Here is a 13,700-nt window from a genome sequence, read left to right as displayed (position 1 = left end):
ATACCAGCTTAAAGTCCAACCTTCAGAGGGTTGGACTTTAACCTGGTGTTGTTAAACTTCTTACTGTGTTCACCACTAGAGCCACCCAAGGTCCAAATGAGCTGGGATGGCACGGTACATTAAATGCTGAACTTTGGATACAAATTTAGCCAAGACAGATGGACGGATGGTCTATTTTATTGGCTCAAAGAATTCTATGCAGAATCAGTGTGGGCAATCTCAATTCAGTTCATGAAATAATGAGCGTACAGTGCCTAACACCAATTCTGAAAAGTTAGAGGAACATAATGAAAGCAATAGTAAAACGCTGTCAATTCACCGTCAAGTTAATAGGCCTGGTGAATGCCAGTGAAGTTCTACAGCTCAATGTAAATAAACTACTGTTTTGATTTAAGAAATCATCGATGTATCTCCCCAGTATCATTGTTTCATGATATCATGATTACACCACCTTGACACTGAAAATATAACCCATTCCTTGCAACTTTTTACTCCACATGCATTCATGTGACAATAAGAAATCCTTATGCATTTTCAAAATAAAGCAAGGTTGTAAAATTTATGTAAACTATGCAAATAATTGAGTTCCAGCTAGGTGTTTGTATTTAAACAAAAATACATTTAAGAACATGAAGCAACAAACTTTGAAATTTTGTCTCAAACAGGTAGTCTCCTACACAATAGGACAATTGGTGTTGGAAATAGAAAGAAATGGCAAAGTAGTAGTCTCCGAAGGCTAAGGCTGAGACACGTGGCTGGGGCAGAATGAAAGCAATGTGCCTCACACTGAGGTGCTTGGGCGCTGACACTATGAGTAGAATTTTCCAGTCACGTTCGCCCCAAGGCCAGAAATTCCCACCCAAGGTCAATGGACCTTTAAATAGTCCGTCAAGTTTTCCCACAAATTCCTGCGGTGGGCGAGACTGGAAAATTTACCTATCAGAAATGGAAAGTGTTCCAGTCCCCAGCATCGAGCATCTTCAACGAGCACAGACATGTTAAAGACCGGGGAGGTGAACTGTGCCATTTTGCCTCAATATATTTTTCCTCTTTACAGGAGCGTTCATGATTCCGTTTCTCATCCTACTGGTGCTCGAGGGTGTCCCACTCTTGCACCTTGAGTTTGCCATTGGGCAGCGTCTACGTAAAGGCAGCGTGGGGGTCTGGAGTTCTATTCACCCGTATCTAAAAGGAGTGGGTAAGTGACCCGAGGTGAAATTGCACGTGCCGTGTGTAACTTGTGCAAGTTTGCTGACGATTCAAAGTTAGACAGGGGGAGAACGCTGTGAGCGAGGCTCAAAGAAGTTACAAAGGGACATAACCGGGTTGAGTGATTGAACAAGAACATGACTGATGGAGTGCAAGGAGGTAAAGTGCAAAATGGTCTGTTCCAGCAGGAAAAATAGAAAAACCAAATATTTTTCAAAAGGCGAGAGACTGGGAAACCAAAAGAAAAAGTGCTGGAAAATCTCAGCAGGTCTGGCAGCATCTGTAAGGAGAGAAAAGAGCTGACGTTTCGAGTCCAGATGACCCTTTGTCAAAGCTAAAAGGCATAGAAAATGGGAGATATTTATACTGCAGTGTGAAGGAATGAAAGATGAGTCACAGCCACAAAACCAAGGGGAAAGGCTGCTAATGGCAGCCCATAGAGAGAATGGAAGGTGTGAATGGCCAAATGGCAGAGAAATCAGAGGGTAAACTGTGACAGATGAAGATGTGGGGGGACGGGGGAGATGGGTGTGAGAGAGGTAAAATTGAGAAAAAGGGGAAAAAGGGAACCAAAGGGAGAGAAAAGGTAAGAAAAGGGGGGATAAAATAGGGGGAAAGAGTGGGGGGGGGAAGAAAGATAAAGAAGGACAATAAAGAAATAAAAGGTAGAGAACAGTTAAAAAATAAATAAAATGAAAACAAAGGGGTGGAGGTGGGGTAGAGCTAATCATCTGAAGTTGTTGAATTCGATGTTGAGACAGGAAGGCTGTAAAGTGCCGAGCCGGAAGATGCGATGCTGTTGCTCCAGTTTGCATTGAGCTTCACTGGAACATTGCAGCAGGCCAAGGACAGACATGTGAGAGACTGGGAAACTTTGGTATTTGGGGAGATTTGGGTGTCCTTGTACAAAATCACCGAATGTTCAGATGAAACTACAGTAGGTAATCAGGAAAGCAAATGGTAAGTTATTTTTTACTTGAAAGTGGTTGAGAGTGAAGGAGGTTTACTACATTTCTATGGGATTTTGCAGAGAGCGCACTTGGAGCACTGCATAGAATTTTGATCTCTTTACCTAAGGAAGGATATACTTGCCTTGAAAGATGCGAAAGAAAGGCCTATTACTGGGATGAGGCGATTATCTTCCAAGGAGAGGTTGAGTGGCGTAGGCCTATATTCCTAAGGTTCAGAGGAAGGAGAAATGATCTAATCCGCACATTTCAAAGTTCTGAGGGGTTTGACAGAGTAGATGCGGCAGGATGTTTCTCCTGGACCTCCTCCCAACCAGAGAGTGAGAAGCCAGCAAGTTAGGGTTGAGATGAGGAGAAGTTTCTTCACTCAAAGGGTTGTGAATCTTTGGGATTCCACACCGCAGCGAGCCTCGGGCACTCAGTATATTCCTGACACAGATCGATAGGTTTTTGGGATTTCAGGGTTATGGGATAACGCGAGAAAGTAGAGTTTTGGCCAAACATCACCCATGAGCTGATTGAAGGGCGGAACAGACTTGAAGGGCCGAATGGCCTACTCCTGCTTTTCTTTTTTTGCAACAATCTGATTGTGAGAATAAAGCTTTTGAAATGCAGATTTCCCCAGTCATTTTCCAGTCGCTCTTTGGTCATTTCCTCCATACACGGAGAAGCAATTTGACAACTGCCTGAGTTCGAAATGGGCAGAATTCTTCGATTGTCTATTTTTAGATTCAGAATTCGCAGGAGGATGTTTTGAACTCTGAGGGAAAGCAGCAGAAGCCCAAAAATCTCATTGTGCTGTAGTTCTTGCCCCGCATTTGTAGTTAATTCAGACCCCTAGAGGGGCACAAGTACACAATTTGGAGAGGGAGACAGAGTAGAAACCAACTTGCAATGGTGAGAGGAGCAGAGTATCTCCAGCGGTAAGAGTCCCACAGTCTTTCTGACGAAGCTATAAAGAGGCAATTGGCACAGCTTAGAGCAAACGAGATGTTCAGTCAATGACACTTGTCACTATGTGCTACCCATCACGGCCTTACCCATGTGCTGCGCCCACCGCCATCACCCCTTCAGTTCGATTGTTTTCCCACATGGCCAGGTTAAGGGTGCTAACAGGGAGAGAGGGTGGGATTGCTTGACCACCCCCAACACCCCATTTACAAGTGGCAGAATGGGGCAGGGGGCAGACAGTTAAAGTGAATGGTGGTTTTTAAGGGTGAAAGATTCTCCTGACCATTCCTTGTGGGGCAGGTTAAGAACAAAGAAAATTACAGCACAGGAACAGGCCATTCGGCCCTCCAAGCCTGCACCGACCATGCTGCCCGACTGAACCATATCCCTCTATTCCCATCTTATGTTTGTCAGACACCACTTAAAACTCACTATCGTATCTGCTTCCATTACCTCCCCTGGCAGCAAGTTCCAGGCTCCCACCACCCTCTGTGTAAAAACACTTGCCTCGTACATCTCCTTTAAACCTTGCCCCTCACACCTTAAACCTATACCCCCTAGTAATTGACTCTTCCACAATGGGAAGAAGCTTCTGACTATCCACTCTGTCTATGCCCCTCATTATCTTGTAGACTTCTGTCAGGTCGCCCCTCAACCTCCGTCCTTCCAGTGAGAACAAACCAAGTTTCTCCAAGGGGAGTAAAACCTGCTGTCAATCACCCAAGCACAATCGCACGATATTCTTCTTCAAAGCAATCTTGCACTGAGCCTTTCCATAAAATTGAATTTGGGAATAAATGCTGCTTAAAGCTTACATGGACACCACTCTGCAGTTTTGTCTCAAGTTGTAAAGAGTTGTGTCATAGCTTGAACTACATCATACTGTGAAGTAGGAACATTGAAGAGAATTTAGTTTTTGCCATATTGTCAAATACTACTGTGTTATTATCTACAGCACAGAGCACTCATATCAATGATTTTACACTGGGATGATCTGGACACTGGCTGCACTCACCTGAAATTTATTTGTTCTTCTGTTCTAACAGAGTTCAAAATAATTCCTCTGGTAAAATAGCAGAGAGGAATTTCAGAGGATATGTTCAAAACATGTGCATGAGTGCACACACACACATATAAGACCATAAGACCATAAGACATAGGAGCGGAAGTAAGGCCATTCGGCCCATCGAGTCCACTCCACCATTCAATCATGGTTGATTTCAACTCCATTTATCCGCTCTCTCCCCATAGCCCTTAATTTCTCGAGAAATCAAGAATTTATCAATTTCTGTCTTGAAGACGCTCAACGTCTCGGCCTCCACAGCCCTCTGTGGCAATGAATTCCACAGACCCACCACTCTCTGGCTGAAGAAATTTCTCCTCATCTCTGTTCTAAAGTGACTCCCTTTTATTCTAAGGCTGTGCCCCCGCGTCCTAGTCTCCCCTGTTAATGGAAACAACTTCCCTACGTCCATCCTATCTAAGCCGTTCATTATCTTGTAAGTTTCTATCAGATCTCCCCTCAACCTCCTAAACTCCAATGAATATAATCCCATGATCCTCAGACGTTTATCGTATGTCAGGCCTACCATTCCTGGGATCATCCGTGTGAATCTCCACTGGACCCGCTCCAGTGCCAGTATGTCCTTCCTGAGGTGTGGGGCCCAAAATTGCTCACAGTACTCCAAATGGGGCCTAACCAGTGCTTTATAAAGCCTCAGAAGTACATCCCTGCTTTTGTATTCCAAGCCTCTTGAGATAAATCACAACATTACATATATACACATACATTCTCACACACACTCCCACACTCACGCACTCCCACACACACTGCCACGCACAGACGCTATACACACACACTCTCTCTCACACACTCACAGACACACACACACTCTCACACTCGTACTCACACATGCACACGCCCACACACACACCCACACTCAATCACGCACACACACTCTCTCACATTCACACACACTCACATTCACACACTCCCACCCACACACTCCCACAAACACACTGCCACAAGCAGACACTATACACACACATATGCACACACACTCTCTCTCTCACACACACACACATATGCACACACACTCTCTCTCTCACACACACACACATATGCAGACACACTCATACATACACTCACACATACGCACACGCACACACATAATCACACACACAATCACGCACACACACACACACTTACACACACACACACTTACACACACACACACACTTACACACACACACACTTTCACACACACACACACACACACTTACACACACACACACTTACGCACACACACAATCAAATGCACACACTCATATAAACACTCACAAACACAAAAACATGCACGGACACACTGTAGATACCAAAACTCTGTCACCACATGAAATGCATGATGGGGCAGTGGTGTACAAATGCTAATCAGTTAATACGTCCGTAAAGAGAGGGAGCCATGTCTAAGATGTGCATTAAAATTATGCAATGCCAAATTTTGCCCGAGTTTTTAATTTTTTCAGTTAATTGGAGACACCTGATTTTTGAATTTACAGCCACATTTCCAAACACTCAACACGTTATAAGCAACATTCACAATCCTGCTGACTTCAAGTGCTAACCTTAGTCTATAGGTAGGGTATCAGCGCACAATTTATCGTGGACAAGAATAATTTGTTACTGAAATTATGTTGTTCTGTCCATTGTCATTTATTTCTGAATAATTCCCTATTGTGGTGTGAATAGTCACAGTTGCTCTTTCTACACTTTGGTAGATTTATAACATTTTTCTTGACTCTCATTTCCTCAGGTATAGCCTCAATGCTGGTTTCATTCCTGGTTGGGTTATATTACAACAGTATAATTGCCTTGGTTCTGTGGTACTTCTTCAACTCATTCCAAGACCCTCTACCCTGGGATAGATGTCCAATGACAGCTAATAATACAGGTATTAATTAATATTGTGTTTTACAAAATTTCTTATTGCTACATATTAGCCTTCTAGTTCCATTGAAAGAGTTCTTACACCTTTCCTCATTCTGCATGCTTGGCTCAGAGCCCAGACTCAGAAAAGCTGGGGTTTCTGTTTGGATAGCTGCAGAGAACTGTTGACTTTGATTGACATCTTTTAAGTGGTTGTAATAAATAATTTGCTCTGTGATCTCTTTTGTCAATGTCTCAATGTTTATTTGCACAAAAATAAGCCTCTGTTATCGATATATTAATTGTCTATCTGGATAACATTTTAATAGGATTACAGGAATAGCTGGATCTTTTGTGACTGAGATTTGTGAATGGGTGACCTTTTTTCTGAGCAGTTAAACACACATCATTATTATTATATGGTTTTGTGCATCATGCATATTGGGTGAATGGGCATGGGAGAGCCATGAATTGGCATGGAAGATATGAGAAGCCATAGTGGTTGCTGTGTGCGTTGCAAGTGTTGGCATGAGTTGGCATGGAGGGGGCATGGGGAGCATGGAAGATGCATGGGGGCATGGGTAAAACCTTTTGAACTTACCTTTCAAACGGTCCCCAAATTGAGACAATGGTTGCTGGGGGGATGAGGGGGGGGGGGGGGGGGGGGGGAGTTGGGGGGGGGGGGTGAATATGGTGACCCTGGCAATAAATATGTCCAGACCAGGAGTTCAAGGTGCAGGCTCGCTACACACACCCTTGTCCCCACCCAACGGAAATTGGTGGCGTGGGAGTGGAGGAAATTCCAGCATCAGGCTCCACCATCTTTCCAACTCCATAGAAACCAGGGCCTGAGTTTCAGCAGGCTGTTTGACTGAAGGGGGCATCGCAGCTGAACCCCACCCTGGACACAGGCAATATTCGGAAACATACGTCTGCACATTTTTGGACTGTGGGAGGAAACCAGAGCACTCGCAGAAAACCCATGGGTTGATGAATAGCAATCCTGTGAATTCTGTAGGGTTGGAGCTGAGGACAGCAATATTGCCCTTATCAATAACCCATTGTAACTTAGCATAGACCAGTGATAGAAAACAGAAGAGCGGGTTGGTGGGGGGGAGTGGGGGGTGTGTCCTGATTGTGCTAGCATCGATGCAATGTTCGAATGGCCTCTTTCTGTGCCGTAACCATTCTATGATTCCTACGTGAAAGGATTTGATAGGGTGGACATAAAGAAGATGCTTCGACTGACAGGACGAAAACTAGGGGCTGCAAATCTCAGATAAAACATTAATAATTTAATAAAGAATTTCAGAGAAACCCCTTCACCCAGAGTGTGGTTCGAAACTTGCTAACCCACAGAGAGGTTAAAGCAATTAGCAGGGATGCATTTAAAACAATGATCAGCACAATGGGGAAAGGAATAGGACATTATGGGCGGCGCAGTGGCACAGTGGTTAGCACTGCTGCTTCACAACGCCAGAGACTCGGGTTCGATTCCGGCCTCAGCTAACTGTCTGTATGGGGTGTGCACATTCTCCCCGTGTCTGCGTGGGTTTTCTCCGAGTGCTCTGGTTTCCTCCCACAGTCCAAAAATGTGCAGGTTAGGTGGATTGGCCACGGTGAATTGCCCCTTCGTGTCAAAAGATGGGTAGATTAGGTTGATTGGCCTGCTAAATTACCCCTTAGTATCCAAAGATTTGTAGGTTAGATGGATGTGTGGGGTTATGGGGATGGGGCAAGGGAGAGGGCCTGGGTGAGACACTCTGTGTCTGGGCTGAGTGGCCTCTTCCTGCACTGTAGGGATTCTACGATACTCACCTTCATGACCTGACCTTCATGATCTGCTAGCTGTAATGAAACGCATTGGACAATTCTCAATTAAGTTTCCCAGTGGACATCAATCCACAATAGAATCTACATTTTGATACCAGTTAGCACGAAAGTGGGAGTTTGATGGAGAGAGTCTGTGTACTAACTGGTTGGAAAGATTAGCATTTTAATCACGCGGGTTCCTTGCTACAGTACTCTCGCATCATGAGTAATATCTTCCTCGGCTATGTTTAATTATGTTTTGACAGGATTTGTAGAAGAATGTACCAGGAGCTCTCCAGTAGATTATTACTGGTACAGGGAAACATTAAACATTTCAACCAATATCAGTGATTCAGGTACAATCCAGTGGTGGCTGTTACTCTGTCTTATATGTGCTTGGGCTGTGCTGTATGTATGCACAATCAGAGGCATTGAAACAACTGGCAAGGTACAGTTCATTCCTTCATTATATCTGTTTGTAGAAATGTAAGCTTTCTATTGTGTAATGAAAGTGCTTTGACGGGGAGATGGGCCTCAGCCTTTTACCTCACGTTCCGAATTATCCTGAAGGATGTTTCGCGCCATTTCATTTTAGCCACAGATCTGATGGAACATCTTAATTTGTTTTACATAGAATCATGTCGGATCGCACAAGATTTACAGCATTGAACTCAGCTATTGGTTCAAACAGTCAGGCTCCACTTGAGCCTCCTCCCACCTTTCCTCACCTAAATCTACCACTGTAACCCTCAATTCCCTTCTCCTTCAGACACTTGTCCCTTTTCCCCTTCAGGCATCAATATTATTTGTCCCAGCTTCCCGTGGTAGTGAGTTCTGCATTCTTACCATTCTTTGGATACAAAACTTTCTCCTGAATTCCCTATCGGATTTCTTGGTGACTGCCTCATATTGTTGGCCTCGAGTTACACTTTTCCCCACAAGAGGAAACATTCTCTCTGTATCCACGCTATCAACACATCATTTTAAAAATCTTGTTACATATTTAAATAGCTGCAGGTTGCTTTAAGAGCTGGCCATGTCATTAGGGTGTTGCAGAGGTTGCTGTTTTGCCATCAGTTTGTTCTCTGTGCAGAGAAGAGCTTGTAGAGTAAACCTATTATTAGTGTGAATCTACGCAGGCAAACCACATCTTTTCATTTTGTGTAAAACCCACAACTCCTAACATAGTTAGGAAATTACATACATGAATTCTGTAGGATTGGAGCTGAGGACAGCAATATTGCCCTTATCAATAACCCATTGTTAACTTAGCATAGACCAGTGATAGAAAACAGAAGAGCGGGTGGGTGGGGGGAGTGGGTTTCATAGTTAGGAAATTGCGTTAAGTTATCCCTTGGTCTTCCTTTTTCTAGCCTGATATGTATGTTGTACTTGCACATTTCTGGTATCATCCTGTTCTCTGAACCCTCTCCCAGTGCCTCTATATCCTTCTCACCCTATGACAACCAGTACTGGGTGCCGTGTCCAAATTGTGGTCCAATCGAATTTCAATGCAGCTTCAGCAGAATTCCCCGTTCTTTAATTCAATCACTTTGCACCGTTAAAGTGAACCAATGCCATTGTGTTTTCCTGCGTACAATATCCACCAGAAGACTCTGCTTGGCTGCTCTTCCCTCAGTGACATCAGCAATCTTGCTTTAAAAGAGAAAATGCAATCCTTATCCTCCCCTTTATTCAGGAAGGTGTCGACATTTACTCCATCACATTCTTGCTAATGCTGGTCATCGCTTTTTTATTAAGTCCGAGTGCTCATGTGTGAATCTTCATGGCCTCATCCCAATATGACATTTTGCTTTATTCTTTCATGGGATGTGGGCGTCGCTGGCTGGGCCAACATTTATTGCCCATCCCTTGTTGCCCTTGATGGGAGCTGCCTTCTTGAACCGTTGCAGTCCATGTGGTACAGATACATTCACGTTGCAGCAGATACCACAGTTAAACCCAGACTTACCCGCATTGGAGCATCACAGTTACCTTTCACTGTTGCCTGTTACGTACCCAGGACCCAGCCAACATGTTCAAGTTCTTATCGGGGTCTATGAAATAATGAGGGGCATAGATCAGCTAGATAGTCAACATCCTTTTCCAAAGGTAGGGGAGTCTAAAACCAGAGGTTTAAGGTGAGAGGGGAGAGATACGAAACGGTCCAGAGGGGAACTTTTTTCACACAGAGGGTGGTGAGTGTCTGGAACAAGCTACCAGAGGTAGTAGTAGAGGTCTTTTAAAAAGCATTTAGACAATTACAGGGGTAAGATGGGTATAGAGGGATATGGGCCAAACACGGGCAACTGGGACTAGCTTAGTGGTTTTAAAAAAAGGGCGGCATGGACAAGTTGGGCTGAAGGGCCTGTTTCCATACTGTAAACCTCTGTGACTCTATGAATCTATGTTGATAACAGCTGGTTGGATTGCAGGATAATCTTTATAATCATCTCTGAAGAAGAAATGCATCAAAATAACATTTTAAATGGGTATCTAATGGGCTTCACTGATAGCCGCGTTGAGTTTATAGGCTGAACAGCTGAGTCCTATAGAGCTGGAAAGCCATATCTGGTGGCAAGTGTGTAAGAGAGCTGCAACTGAGCCCTGCAGGAGGGATGGGGGAAAAATTGACACTTTAACTGGTACAAGTATCTGAGCATCCAAAAATGAAGGATGAGAAAAGACCACCTGGTCCATCGAGTTACTTAGAAATCTACAAAATAGGAGCAGGAGTAGGACGACAAGAGGAGAGGCTGTACTTGATTTGGTATTGGGAAATGAACCTGGGCAGGTGTCAGATCTCTCAGTGGGAGAGCATTTTGGAGATAGTGATCATAATTCTATCTCCTTTACAATAGCATTGGAGAGAGATACAATCAGACAAGTTAGAAAAGTGTTTAATTGGAGTAAGGAGAATTATGAGGCCATCAGGCAGGAAATTGGAGGCTTAAATTGGAAAGAGGTTTTCTCAGGGAAATGTACGGAAGAAATGTTGCAAATTTTCAGGGAATATTGTCTGGAGTTCTGCATAGCAACGTTCCAATGAGACAGGGAAGTTATGGTAGGTTACAGGAACCGTGGTGTACAAAGGCTGTAATGAATCTAGTCAAGAAGAAAAGAAAAGCTTACAAAAGGTTCAGGGAGCGAGGTAATGTTAGAGATCTTGAAGAGTATATGGCTAATAGGAAGGATCTTAAGAAGGAAATTAGGAGAGCCAGAAGGGGTCATGAGAAGGCCTTGGCAGACAGGATTAAGGAAAACCCCCAAGGCATTCTACAAGTATGTGAAGAGCAAGAGGATAAGACGTGAAAGAATAGGACCTATCAAGTGTGACGGTGGGAAAGTTTGTATGGAACCGGAAAAAATAGCAGAGGTACTTAATGAATACTTTACTTCAGTATTCACTATGGAAAAGGATCTTGGTGGTTGTAGTGCAGACTTGCAGCGGACTGAAAAGCTTGAGCATGTAGATATTAAGAAAGAGGATGTGTTGGAACTTTTGAAAAGCATCAAGTTAGATAAGTCACTGGGACCGGATGAGATGTACCCCAGGCTACTGTGGGAGGTGAGGGAGGAGATTGCTGAGCCTCTGGTGATGATCTTTGCATCATCAATGGAGACAGGAGAGGTTCCGGAGGATTGGAGGATTGCGGATGTTGTTCCTTTATTCAAGAAAGGGAGTAGAGATAGCCCTGGAAATTATAGACCAGTGAGTCTAACCTCAGTGGTTGGTAAGTTGATGGAGAAGATCCTGAGAGGCAGGATTTATGAACATTTGGATAGGTATAATATGATTAAGAATAGTCAGCATGGCTTTGTCAAAGGCAGATCATGCCTTACGAGCCTGGTTGAATTTTTTGAGGATGTGACTAAACACATTGATGAAGGAAGAGCAGTAGATGTAGTATATATGGACTTCAGCAAGGCATTTGATAAGGTGCCCCATGGAAGGCTTATTGAGAAAGTGAGGGAGCATGGGATCCAAGGGGACATTACTTTGTGGATCCAGAACTGGCTTGTCCACAGAAGGCAAAGAGTGGTTATAGATGGGTCATATTCTGCATGGAGGTTGGTCACCAGTGGAGAGCCCAAGGGATCTGTTCTGGGACCCTTACTCTTTGTGATTTTTATAAATGACCTGGATGAGGAAGTGGAGGGATGGGTTGGTAAGTTTGCTGATGACACAAAGGTTGGAGGTGTTGTGGATAGTGTGGAGGGATGTCAGAAGTTGCAGCGAGACATTGATAGGATGCAAGACTGGGCGGAGAAGTGGCAGATGGAGTTCAACCCAGATAAGTGTGAGGTGGTTCATTTTGGCAGGTCAAATAGGATGGCGGAATATAATATTAATGGTAGGACTCTTGGCAGAGTGGAAGATCAGAAGGATCTTGGGGTCCAAGTTCATAGGACGCTCAAAGCAGCTGTGCAGGTTGAGGCTGTGGTTAAGAAGGCTTATGGTGTACTGGCCTTCATCAATCGAGGAATTGAGTTTAGGAGTCGTGAGATAGTGTTGCAGCTATATAAGACCCTGGTCAGACCACACTTGGAGTACTGTGCTCAGTTCTGGTCGCCTCATTACAAAAAGGATGTGGAAGCCATAGAAAGGGTGCAGAGGAGATTTACAAGGATGTTGCCTTATGAGGATAGGTTGAGTGAGCTCGGCCTTTTCTCCTTGGAGAGACAAAGGATGAGGGGTGACCTGATAGAGGTGTATAAGATGTTGAGAGGCATTGATCGAGTGGATAGTCAGAGGCTTTTTCCCAGGGCAGAAATGGTTGCCACAAGAGGACACAGGTTTAAGGTGCTGGGGAGTAGGTACAGAGGAGATGTCAGGGGTAAGTTTTTCACTCAGAGGGTAGTGGGTGCGTGGAATCGGCTGCCAGCAACGGTGGTGGAGGCGAATTTGATAGGGTCTTTTGAGAGACTTTTAGATAAGTTCATGGAACTTAGTAAGATAGAGGGTTATAGGTAAGCCTAGTAATCGCTAAGGTAGGGACATGTTCGGCACAACTTTGTGGGCTGAAGGGCCTGTATTGTGCTGTAGTTTTTCTATGTTTCTATGTTTCTATTCGGCCCTTTGAGCCTGTTCCACCATTCAATCTGATAATGGCTGACCTCAATGCCAGGCTCCAGTGCTCTCTCCAAATCCCTTCACGCATTTAGAGTCTCGAAATCTATTTCCTTCTTAAGTATATTCAGTGACTTGACCTTCCCGGCCTTCTGGGGTAGAGAATTCCACAGATTCACCAACTTCTGAGTGATGAAAGTTCTCCTCATCTCAGTCCCCATTGGCCTACCCCGTATCCTGAGATCGTGACCTTTTGTTCTAGACACCTCCAGCCAAGGGAAATAACATCCCTGCATCCAGTCTGGCCAGCCCTGTCAGAATTTTATACGTTTCAATTAGATCCCCTTTCATTCCTCCAAATTCCAGAGAACACAAACCCAGTCGACCCAATCTCTCCTCATACGACAATCCTGCCATTCTGTGAGCAAGTGCAGGAAGAATTCAGCGGGTCTGGCAGCAACAGTGGAAAGAGGAACAGAATTAGCATTTCAAGTCGATATGATTTGAGTTTATGCGGACTAGAGTCACACGGACTCAGAACGTTAACACTGTTTCTCTCTCCACAGTTGCTGCCAGACCTGCTGAGGTTTTCCAGCATTTTCTGTTTTTATTTCAGCATTCCAGCACCCGCAGCATTTTGCTTTTATGTTGCTATCGAATAGTTTTGGGTGATGAGGGATGCACCAGTATTAGACGTCCCTGGTTCACCAATGGCCACTTAATCCCCAAGGAGAAGAGAAACCCACAGCCAATTAATGTTGAC

At 44.3% G+C, this 13,700-nt stretch overlaps 1 protein-coding gene across 1 annotated transcript in view; it reads left to right on the top strand.

Moving 5' to 3' along the window:
* Positions 1–13,700, top strand: part of slc6a19a.1 (solute carrier family 6 member 19a, tandem duplicate 1) — a 46,571-nt gene that overhangs the window by 18,223 nt on the left and 14,648 nt on the right. Inside the window, exons 2-4 of the mRNA XM_078229164.1 lie at positions 1,058–1,198; positions 5,942–6,079; positions 8,133–8,314. Coding sequence (XP_078085290.1) covers positions 1,058–1,198; positions 5,942–6,079; positions 8,133–8,314 — 461 coding nt within the window. The remainder of the gene's footprint in view (positions 1–1,057; positions 1,199–5,941; positions 6,080–8,132; positions 8,315–13,700) is intronic.

Source organism: Mustelus asterias, chromosome 2 (assembly GCF_964213995.1).
Source record: "Mustelus asterias chromosome 2, sMusAst1.hap1.1, whole genome shotgun sequence".
NCBI lineage: Eukaryota > Metazoa > Chordata > Chondrichthyes > Carcharhiniformes > Triakidae > Mustelus > Mustelus asterias.
The sequence above is the reverse complement of the archived record's forward strand: the minus strand, read 5'-3'. Positions and strand labels throughout refer to the sequence as shown.